Raw genomic sequence first — 12,159 nt, forward strand, 5'->3', positions numbered from 1 at the left:
TTGTTGTGGATGCCTGCTTTTCAGGATCTTTCTGTCTGTGTAGTGTTTTTTTTTTGTACTATATTTTAAACTGATCTGAAATTCTAATCTTAAATATGACCGAACAGATAGAGATTGGACAATTCTGTAACTTGGGATTTTTTTTGTTTTTCCCCAGAGAATTGCTAGAAATTCTTTCTGGCATATTAGAGCTCTACAGAGAATCAAGTCTTAAGACAGAGATTCACCATATCAAGGGTACTAAGAAGGGTAGTGTAGTATTAAGAATTTCAGAATAGAAGTCTTGCCACCGGACTCCCTCTTCAGATTTCAAAGGGAATTAATAATCCATTTTTAAAATAAGTTAACGAGGATAAAGGCTGTCCTTTGTATTGTACTATAGAGTTATAAAACATTTTTATATACATTTGAGATTCACTGCAATCCTAGTAGACACGATCTGTTTTGGTATTAATGTGAACACATACTGGCAGTAAGAGCAACAGTAATAGTAGTTCTAGTTGTCAGCAGTCATTTTTACATGCATAAGAAAGAGCCCTGCCTTGTTCCTTCTGTAGGGCGTTCATCCATATCATTCTCTGAGCTATACCAGTGGAGACACGGCCACGGACTCTCCAGTGCATGTTGGTCGTGCTGGGATGCCAGTTAAGGAGAGTCCAAGGAAGGAGAGCCTGCTCAGCTACCTGACTGGAAGCTTCCCCAGCTTGCACAACCTCCTGGAAGGGACTCCTCAAAGAAGTAGTACAGCTGTGAAAAGTAGCTCCCTAACGAGAACAGGTATATCCCTAGTTTTGACAATTTTAAGTTTACTTCTATGGGAGAATTAAAAAAACAAAAACAGGACTTAAGTTTATTTAGATATATACTTTGGATGCATCACTAATCTTTAGTTTTACACCTTATCTTTGAGAAAATATTTTGGGAAACTGTAATGTTTGTAATTTGTTGGTGTCTTCAGGCCTTTAGTTTGCGTTTTTAAATTGCGGCACTTGACATTACTATAAACCTAGATGTCGTGTGGGGTGCTGTTTAGACCAGCCAACAATGAATTTTCCCTGTTATCATAAAAATAAGGTATTTATTAATGCCTTAATATCTGAATACCAACATCAAGTAGTGAATTTGAAAACATCTGCAAAGACATTTAACCTAACTTTTCAAAAATAGTTATATAAATCTCATTTTCTGCTCCTTAGTACATAAGTAATACTATATTCAGTAAAACTATTTTCAGGAAATACAATGGCCACTGATATGTTATCTGAACACCCCTTGCTATCTGAGCCATCATCTGTGAGTTTCTATAATTGGATGTCAAATGCCGTGGGCAATCGGGGAAGTGTGGTGCAAGAATCTCCTGCTACCAAATCAGGACACAATAGTCTTCCAACAGGTACTGAGTTATCCCGTTATTTTACTTAACTATCTGAGAGGCACGTGTAAAGTTATAGCAAAATCCTATTTTTCAGAGGATGGCTAAAAGATCTCAAATGTTTAAGTATGTTTTAGTTGAAATTGGCCCTTTTATGGAATGCCTTTGATAATGTTGCAATTGAGGGAGTCAAAAGCAGTGACTCACTGTTCTTGTGGAAAGGCAAATATGTCAGATGTGAGACTGTATATAACTAAAGAGTTTAAAGCTTCCATTTAATGTGGCTGGTTTATTTTTCAAAACACTAAAAGGAGGTAAATAAAAAATGCAAAGTATAATTACAACACTGTGTATGTACAATACAGAAAATATTTTCAGTTTATCCGGATTCCTCTGGGACATAACTAGCATTCTTATACTCTTTATAGTTGCTTAAATATTTAATTAAATCTAAGGGAGTACAAAGAGGAATAAAGTAATATTCTTGCCCTCCACTAGGGAAACAAATGAGGGCAATTTATTAATTTTAAAAGAATATGTATAAGTAGCAAGAAGACTGGCAGGGAATTCACAAAGAAAGTATTGGTGGCTATCTCCAGACACAAAAGTGGAGCCACCCTTCCTTTTCTATTCTTTTTCTAAATTTTTTATTATTTTTCCAAATGTACTAGATGTATGTATTATTTTTTTGTAAAAAAAATACATTTTAAAAAAGATATGTGGGGGCTGGCCCTGTGGTGTAGAAGTTAAGTACGCGCGCTCCACTGCTGGCAGCCCGGGTTCGGATCCCGGGAGTGCACCAATGCACCGCTTGTCAGGCCATGCTGTGGCAGCGTCCTATATAAGGTGGAGGAAGATGGGCACAGATGTTAGCCCAGCGCCAGTCTTCCTCAGCAAAAAAAGAGGAGGCTAGGCATGGATGTTAGCTCAGGACTGATCTTCCTCAAAAGAAAAAAAAAAAAGATTAAAAAAGAATATGTGAAGTAGCCTTTGATTCTAGTTACTGAAGGCAGCTAAAATTAATCTTTGTAACAGCTGTTTAGATTGCTAGTAAATTGTCTTCAGTCAGAAAATACGAAATTATAAAAAGTAGTCTATGTGTGACTACTTAGTCCTTTTTCTTGCTTGTGTATGGACCGCTTTTGAATCTGGAACTGATCCTAGTTCTAACTGCGTGTTAGTTCTTAGCACTGGCCCTTGGTTGAAGAAGATGTTCATGTTCATGGTGCTTCCACCAGCTCTCACCACTTTTCTGGTACTAGTTTCACTACTGCTTAGAGTTTAAATTTTAAGAGAACAGAAAGAAGCATTTCCTCTCTATTATGGACCCTTTGCCTAGGGAATTAAAGGATAAAGGGCGTACAGAGGAAAGAAATAGTGCCATTTCATTTTTGTTCCACCTCAGGAAAGCATGGTTGGGAAGAAATTTCTGTGTGTGACTCTGTGACACCCATGGCTTTTGCCCTGCTATAGCTGCTTTCTGTAGCCCTGCTGTAACTCTGTTCCTCAGTGCAAAGCTGATGGAATATCAAATGCTTTTCAAAGATCTTCCAGCCATAAAATTCTATATTTTGGACTGACCAGCTCTCATATAGACTTCGTGTATGAGGATGACTGATTTTCTGAAATTTTAATTTCATTTTTTATTGATAAATCATGTCTGTAAAAAGATCTAAAAGTACTATTTTTTTTCTCTCTTTTCAATTTAAATGGTCTAGTAATACTACTACAATACAGGCTTCATAAGTTTACTTTGCTGTGCCCCTTTATGTTTTTTATTCTCAATAATTTAGATTTTGTTCTTGAACATTGACTCTGTTAGGTGTTGCACCCAATCTTCCGACAATTCCCTCAGCCTCAGATTTCAACACCGTCTTGTCTAGTGACCAGAATACATTGGATGGGACACATTCTCAGCATAGCACTAGTCAGGATGATGTGGCAGGGGTAGAAGAAGCCAACCAAGGATTTCCTGCTGTTCAGCTGGCTGATGCACAGGTGAGCCAGTGTGTTTTTCCCTGATTATTGTAACCCCTCATTAGACAGTACGTAGCAGCTGGAACTATCAAGTAATGTACACTTTGGAATTCTAGTGAAAATGTTCTTTCTGTGCTTGTCTGCCTAAAGCCTTATGCAAAACAGGAGGAGCCTTTAAAAAGTACATAGATTAATTATAAATGCAAATTAAGTATCTCTAGATACTCATTAAACAGAAGAGTGGCATTAGTTATTTGTCCTATATAGTAACATTTTTGTCGTTTGGAGATACAGATTGGCTAAATAGTGACTAGAAAGATAAATTTAATCATATTCTATAGTCTTAGTGCCATGTTAAGACTTTGTTGAGTGAGCGCTGGGGAGGCATTGAAGATTTTAGAGCAGAGGAATAAAGTGATGAGAACTGTACATATAGAAATATTATATGAGTAGCACTACATTAAATATTGAAGTAGAGCAACCAGAGATGAAAAGATGAGTTATTGTAATAGTTCACACAAGTGGTTATCAGGCTCTTAGCTTAGATGGTTGTGGCTTTGATAAGGTAAAGGAAAAATATTGTGGAGGTCTTATTTAATTGATTAAATGTGGAGAGTGGAGAGCAAAATCTTTTGAAATGTTCTTTTTAGATAGAGGGACCAGAAGGCAAGTGGGGGAGTGGGACATGGGTATTAAGAGGTGATATTTTCTCAGGATGGAAGAGAGCATATTTACAAGGAATTAGGAAGGTCCCGATCAAAAACAGAGAAGGGTAAACTCATAGAGCAAGATTCAGAGAAGGATAAGTGTTGGAATTTAGAGCCATTTATAAAGAGATGCTTTAGACATAAAGGATACTTCTTCCTCTGAGAATTTTTGGGAAGGCATTAAGGTCAGTGGTAAGTTTGCAAATCGGTAGCTTCAATTTTCTCTTACAATGGGAGGTAATTTATGTTAAGAAATGTGTCAGACACTTTAAAGTTTCTTGAGATTTACTTCTCCAATACATGGAGTGGTTTTTAGGGACTCCTTCACTTTTTTAAAAGAGAGAGAATGGGAAAAAAATTTTGTTGTTGTTTTGGCCTATATAATACATTCATTATATTTATTAACATTCAATCACATTTTTAGAGATAACTATACTATTTTATATATAAGACTCTAAAATCCACCAAAAACATGAATATTAAATAATACAATAAAAAGTGTGAGGTGATTTAGGTATGTGTAAAGATTGGAATGACTGTGACAGAGAGCTCACCACAGATACCCAGAAGGATTGCCAATAGTGCTGAGGGGTCTAGGTAAGAGTTGAGGTTAGTTTTGGAGTCCAAGTGAGTGCAATTACATCATTTCCTCTCATTGTCCTTAGCAGCTCAGCTATAGGAGTAGAAGAGGATTGATCCAAAGCAGATATAGCAAGAAAAATGAGGTGATGGCATGTAATATACAATTTAGGAAGTTACTGAAATGGAGTTTAAGCCAGGGTTATGGCAGGTAAAGGAAGTCACATAACTTTGGAACTGAAGTGTTGCTTGAGTTATCTGCATGGCCAGAGAAGTCATTCAGGAACATAAATTGGGATGGAAAAGAAAAAGAAGACAGTAAGTCAGGAGCCAAAGTCTCTGGTAGGAGTGGAAGATTAACCAAGGGCATAAATAGATGACAGAGCTTAGGAAAGGTGGAGGATGGTTTGAAACTTGAAGAGGGAAGAGTTTTTCCATTAGGATGAAAGAGCAAATCTAAGAAAGAGTAAACTCCAGAAAGAGTATGCCAAGCAAGTATACAAGTGAGAGAAAATTTCTAAGGCTCCAGTCTAGAGTGAAATTGTTGGAATTCTCTCATTCCAGGCCTTCACAAGAGTAGCCTATCTTCGCAAGCACAAACAAATGAGCTGACCTAGAGAGAACTGAAAACGTGGACTTGGGTCTCATTACATAAATGGCGTGTGTCCATTTTGATGGAATTTTTTAAGCTTCAGGAAAAGATCACTGAGGGAGAATGTATAGTGAAAGAGTTAGAAGAGGGCCAAGTAAAGCATTGGATAGCACTTCTAATTAGGATGTTGAAGGAGAGAAAGGATCCATACAGCAGAGAAAGAGTAGTCAGAGTGATTATAGTGATCTATTAAACAGATATAGTTGCTTCTGTTGGGGTTAGTAGCTCTTAGTGACTGAAATTCAGTTAACTAGAGATTTAACCAGTAATGTATTTCCATAAGCGTGTATAATACTTAAAATGTAAAGGAATTTCTTTGCCAGAAAATAAATGTTAAATGACTGTTAGGGCCAAGTGATACCATTTAAAAATAGATCAGATACTCTTCATATAACAAGTGAAATGTTTTTGTGTTAACACAGGAAGTTGATGAACTATTTTTTGACCTTACTATACTAGATTCTTATGGAAACACAGCTATTCATGCCGTTTTAAAAAGCAAGAAGTAGAATGATTTAAACTAATTTATAATTTTATTTTCCTTGTATTTTCAGACACTCAGACAGGATCAAGGAATCTTTGTCCGTATGATTAATTTAAAGATGAGTGGCACATAAATAGGTGCTCAAAAATACTGTTAAGTTTTAAGTAAAATTAGAGCTATATTTAATCACATAAGACCTTTTTTTTTTTTTTTTGCTTTACGCTACAGTAATATGTACTGAGGTAGAATACGAAAAAAGCCACAGTAAGTGATGAATTATAAATTGAGCTAATATGGGTGTTATGTCTTTTAGGTTGTTTTCAAACCTCTTCTGAGTCATACAGGGATCCAGTCACAGGATGCAATGCCACTCTGCTACCGAATGTACTTTGGAGAGCACCTTTCCTTTTCAGGGACTTTGGACTGCCTCAGAGCAGATATCGTGGATTCAGACACTGCCAAAGAGAGGAAAGGCAAAAGAGCAAGAAGGTGTCTGGCCTTATTGTTGTTTTTATGTAAAATTTTGTACAAAGGTTATAATACTTGTTTGTTTTTTAACTTTGATTTCTTCTAATGCTAATGAGAAAGTAATTTTAATATCTTAATGAGAAGATAATTTTCATTTAACAAAAATAGTAGCCACATTTTCTTAGTAACCTGTTGATTTTATCTGTAATAATTAAGATTTTATCTGTTTAACCTGTTGATTTTATCAACAGGTTATGAGGCCTATTTTTAGGCATGTTTTTATACCATGTTAGCACATATATGAGGGTCAGCCAAAGTATATATGTTGATATATACACTTAGAATTTATTTACTGTTGCTGTAGTTGAATTTTTATGAGCTTATGGATTGTAATTTTATATATTTTACTTAGAATTTATTGTTAACCTCCTTTCTGAGTTGACTTGACTTGTAGCAGGTAGTGTTTTCTATGAAGAATAGAGTAGAAGTCATATTGAGATTATAGCCATCAGAAACAAACACATAGGAATGTTAAATGTGGCATGGTGAAAGTTAAGAACTATCTTTCACTGTCATTCTTTATTGTCATGGATAGTTCTTCAGTTTCTTTACTGCTTGCATAGGAAATAATATGCCCACTAATAAGATCTGACTAGTCTTTTGTGAACTTGGAATTTTACTTTGAGTAGGTCTTGCTAAAGTGTATAGGAATAATAGAATGTGGACATACAGGGCATTTATGACAAGAGGTTTTTGCCTCATTCTTGGTTTCATCCAATTTGTGCTTTTACAAGGTGGTAAATTAAAAGTAAAATGCACATGTATCCAACATATAGCTAAGTGAAATATAGAAATATTTAAAATTGCAAATAATTTAACAAAATAACTTTAAAAAATTCATGGCAATTATATATAGAAAAATACCGCTTTTTAAAATTTTGTTTCAGGGCATTAAATATCTGAGGATTTGCTAATGACATAGGAACATGACAACTGCCTTGTCTTTTCTATTAAATATAAGACAGTCTTTGCTTTTCACAATTGTGTGGTCCTATAAGAGTGACTGTGCAAGCTGAAACACTGCAAAGTGACCCTAATGATAATTAAGATTCGTGGGGAAAATTGCTTTTATTTTGTGACCTTGAAAAATGTTTGTCAAAACATTAAAAACTCTCTCACTGTTTATTATAAATGTTTAGGGAAATGAAAAATATAGTAAAACTAGTATTTAGTATATTGTAATTTAAAGCATTAGAAACATTGAGAATTAAAACGTTTTATTTCTTTCTAAAAAACTCATCAAAGGGTAGTTGAATAGTCCTTGGCTTCTTATCACGTAACTCACAATACAGAATGAGCATCTTTTCTGTGCCTTGGTAAAATGTCATACTCCGTCCTAAGTATTGATCAGTTTCCAACATTTTATCCTTTGCGTTTTCAATGTCATGAAATATCTTAACAAGTTCCTTTTACTATGACGTTTCTTGCCAGTATCACTTCCTCTGGGATATCTTCATCCTTTTTGCCACAGACACTTTCCTCTTTATGCCAATAAGTTTGCCTTCACTGAGTTCCTCCGGTTGCATATGTAGAGTTTCTAAAACAGCAGAAGTGTCAACATTTCTATGGTCAGCTATTTCTTCTATAACTCCAATTATGTTTAATTGAATTTCACTACCAGCATTATCATTTTTTGTTTGGTTGCTGCATTTTCATCTTTGCTGTCCATTTCCCTCTTTTGATTTTCCATTTTTGTAAAATATCATGTGGGTTTATCACAAGGAGGCAACACAACTATATGCTTTACTGTCTATGCATGAAATGAATAACAAATGTGCAGTGACCAATCACTGACATATTTTGACAGAAGTGGTGTGATTGGTCAATGATTATGATGTACATCTGTTATTTACATAGTGATTTGTGGACTGAAGAGCTAGCAGCAAGTTTGTACTTTATGCAGTTATTTACAGTTAAATTTTAGTTAAAAATTTGAACCATGTTGTTGAAGGCTGGTGTTATTTAACTAAACCATGGTAATTGAAATCTGTTCACATTGGAATCATCAAATCCAGATACCAAAACATTAGTACCTACTTAGACTCCTTGATTAGAGTTAGCAGCCCTGAGTTGAAGTTGTATTTCTACTTGCAGTAGCCAACTTTCATTTAAGTGTATATAAAAAATAATATATATAATGTGTATATATGTACATGCACACATATAGTGTACATGTGTATGCACTATATATACACATATATTGTATGTATCATATATAATTAGTTTATACACAATTAGATTATATATATGCGTGTGTGTGTGTGTGTGTGTGTGTGTGATTATGGTTAATGCCTACTTATTGGCCTACTAAATGCCATATAATACTGCCACAGACTAGACCTTCATCTGACTACACTTCCCTTCTTATGTTCCCAGAGATGTTCTTTGAGTGACTTTGAACTAACTGCCTTTGATCTAGCCAAACTTAAAGTTCTTTTTAATTTTTCTACTATCACACTAGCTCTGAATGCTCTACATTCCTACTGCTAACCCATGATTAGCTTTTATTTCTCAGATCTCCTGTAATTCTACCTTAACTCTTATTTATTTGGAGACTTTTGTCACAGTACCCTTTTCGTGGTCATTAATTTCAATCTTGTCTGGGCTTTTTTTGTAGCATATTGTTCATTCTGTTAATTATTGTTCGTTACTATTGGGTTATAGTTTCTTGTATAAATACATGTAACTCTTCTAGACGGTAAAGCCAGGATAATTATTAAATCATTTAGCATAGGTTCTCATAAATATTAGTTTCCTAATATTTTTGCTATCTCCAGTCAAGACAGTTGAACATATTAGAGACTTAATAAATAATTAAAAATTTTAATTTTAACTCTGGCTCTAGAGTGCTCATGCCAGCCCTTCACATGTCTGGCTGCTTTTGCTTAAATGACTCCTTCATTATATACCCACATTTTTCCCCCTTTTACTTGGCTCTCCTCTCTTTAAGACTTTTTTGCCTCCCTTTCATCTTCTCAATTCTTGTTTTTGCATTTGTGGATTTTGAGTCCTTTCTCTCCTACATGTTCTAATTCTCAAAATCCAGTTTTTCCTTCTCTGACCACAAGCTTAGCATTGAATGTAGGCTTACTGTGAGCTTGTACATTTTCATGAGTTACACAACAAAGTGAGATTTTTTCTTGTTAAATGAGTAATGCTAGTATTCGTTTAGGAATTATTGTTCTCTAATTATCAGTTTTTTAAGTTAAATTGAGAACATCAAAGCAGCTACTGTCTTTTTTTTCAATAGAAAAAAAATCCTATGTTTGATTGACCTGTATGGCTACACATTCCTATTGTACATGGAAGAAGAGCAGGAAAAAAATAGCTTTTTACAGTTTTGGTGCTTGAGGTTTATTGTTATTGGTAGTTGGTTTATGGAAATCTGAGGCATTTTTGGCTTTTTAATATTAAAATTGACTCTAATATTCCTACATGAAACTTTTTAGATCACCAGGAGGATTTGCTGAAATAATTTTTATAAAGGTTTTAAGTTTTTTTTTTTTTTTTTTTTTTTTTTTTTTTTTTTTTTTGTGAGGAGATCAGCCCTGAGCTAACATCCGCCAATCCTCCTCTTTTTTTGCTGAGGAAGACGGCCCTGGGCTAACATCCGTGCCCATCCTCCTCCACTTTATATGGGACGCCGCCACAGCATGGCCTGCCAAGCAGTGCGTCGGTGCGCGCCCGGGATCCGAACCAGCGAACCCCGGGCCGCCGCAGCGGAGCGCGCGCACTTAACCGCTTGCGCCACCGGGCCGGCCCCAAGGTTTTAAGTTTTTTTTGTGTGCATTTCTCAGATTTGTTTCAATTGCTTTCCTCACCACTTTCAGATTTGCAAAGTGTACCAGCAGGGTTTCATTTCAAATAGCAAATAAAATTATATAAAATGTGATGAAATCAAATATATAAACCATGTATTTGACAGAGGGGGAGAGGACGGTTAAGAGAGGTATCTTAATTGAATAATTGGCTTTAAATTCCGGTACCATCGGGGTGTACCATTGGATGGCAGTGGGAAATTTCACTTCACTGAAATCATTAACATAAGTCTGATTTTGACTAGTCAGTTCTAGAGTAAGATCAAGGAGGGAGACTTAAGGCCCAGCTTCCGACTTACAAAAGGCTGGTTAAGTGAAAAGACAGTCTACTTGATCTCTTGCTTAAAATTACTTAAATGGCTTATAACATATTTCACCTTGGAGATTATTTTGCTAATAAATTCATAAAGATTGTGCTGTTCTGGAAAAAAGGAAGTAAAACTTTGTCATTTTCTTTTTTTTCCTCACATTTTTAGGCAAGGCCATGTGAATCTTCCTCCACTTGAGTTCAAACCAGCATTAATGTTGGAAACCTTTAGCATCAGTGCTGTTGTAATGGAAAAGTCAGTGTGCACCCCTCAGAACTCTACCAGTGCTCTTTCTTTTCATGATCTCAACAAGCGTTATTACAATACCTTTCACTGCAACTTCACTATTTCCTGTCAGTCAATAAGCCAGCATGTAGATATGGCTTTAGTTCGTCTTATTCATCAATTTAGTACAATGATAGATGACATCAAAGCCACTCAGACTGATATTAAACTTAGCAGATATACAGCTGGATCAGCTTCCCCAACACCTACCTTCAAAACCAGAAAACATCGGGATTTTCGCTCATCTGACTTCAGCCGCAGTTCTAGAGGAAGTCTTAATGGCGGCAATAGAGTAAATAATGCAAAGAACAAACGGACCAATAATGACAATAACAAAAAGGAATCTCGAAACAAAAATTCCTTAGGAAGATCTGAAAGAAGAACTTCAAAAGTGTCTAGGAAAGGTTCAAAAGATGTAGTGGATCATATGACCATTCATATGGATGACTCTGATTCAATTACAGTGTCAGAACAAAGTGAGCCTTCAGCTGAGTGCTGGCAGAATATGTATAAATTGCTTAACTTTTATTCACTCATCTCTGATCCAACAGGAATATTGGAAAAATCTTCAGAAACATTTGGACCAGCAGGTAATGGGTATTTTTGTATTTTTAGAATTTCTGTTTAGAAAATCAGTAATACTAAAAAAGACAGCAGATTGTTCATCATGTTTTCTTCATGTTTTAAGTGGATAATTGAAATGCAAAGAAATTGTTAATCACCCAAGGAGAGAAAATGGTAACGGCAGTCAAATATTCTGCCACCCCATTTCCCATCCTTCCTAACTCTTACACAGTATGCTCTTAAAGAATTCAGACAGACCTGCTTTCACATGTCTTACTCTACTGTTTACTTTCAATACGACCATGGGAAAATGTAGAAAATTTTAAAAAATTGTTTTGGTGGGGAAGAGGAGAAAGAAGGCCGGTTTGGAATGTGAGGGAAAGAAAGGTAAGATGATGTTCAAATCTAAAACCATATATTTCCATTTACTTCTAAAGGAGTTCGGAGCCCTACAGAGCCAACGTGTAAAGTTGTGTTTGAGAATGAACAAGATAGTAACAGTCTGACTAAGACACAGAGGAAACGTAGCTTGGTAACTTCTGAACCTCAGCATGTGACTCTAATAGTATTTGGGATTGGCATGGTGAACCGCACACACCTGGAGGCAGACATTGGTGGGCTAACTATGGAATCAGAACTGAAGAGGATCCATGGCAGTTTTACACTTAAGGAAAAAATGAAAGGTATGATGATGGTCTAATACTATAGTGCTGCTTTTCTGAAGAAAGCCAATGTCATGTCCTCAAAAATTCCTGCTTGGCAATTTTTCTTCAGAAAATGGAACTTCCCATTTATATGGATCAAGAGTGCTGGCTTATGTAGTTTCTTTTTGTTGTTCTTCTTTTTGTTTTTTAAAGTTTTCCAAGTGTTCTGCACTCGTATTAC

The 12,159-nt window shown here is 35.6% G+C and overlaps 1 protein-coding gene across 10 annotated transcripts in view; it reads left to right on the plus strand.

Annotated features, from left to right (window-relative positions):
• Positions 1–12,159, plus strand: part of BLTP1 (bridge-like lipid transfer protein family member 1) — a 198,385-nt gene that overhangs the window by 110,836 nt on the left and 75,390 nt on the right. For all 10 annotated transcript variants that reach the window (XM_058549998.1, XM_058550005.1, XM_058550000.1 and 7 more), the window contains 6 exons: positions 558–777; positions 1,235–1,393; positions 3,195–3,370; positions 6,085–6,260; positions 10,594–11,300; positions 11,712–11,957. In XM_058549998.1, the coding sequence (XP_058405981.1) occupies positions 558–777; positions 1,235–1,393; positions 3,195–3,370; positions 6,085–6,260; positions 10,594–11,300; positions 11,712–11,957 (1,684 nt within the window). The remainder of the gene's footprint in view (positions 1–557; positions 778–1,234; positions 1,394–3,194; positions 3,371–6,084; positions 6,261–10,593; positions 11,301–11,711; positions 11,958–12,159) is intronic.

This window comes from Diceros bicornis, chromosome 11, assembly GCF_020826845.1.
Source record: "Diceros bicornis minor isolate mBicDic1 chromosome 11, mDicBic1.mat.cur, whole genome shotgun sequence".
In the NCBI taxonomy this organism is placed as follows: domain Eukaryota; kingdom Metazoa; phylum Chordata; class Mammalia; order Perissodactyla; family Rhinocerotidae; genus Diceros; species Diceros bicornis.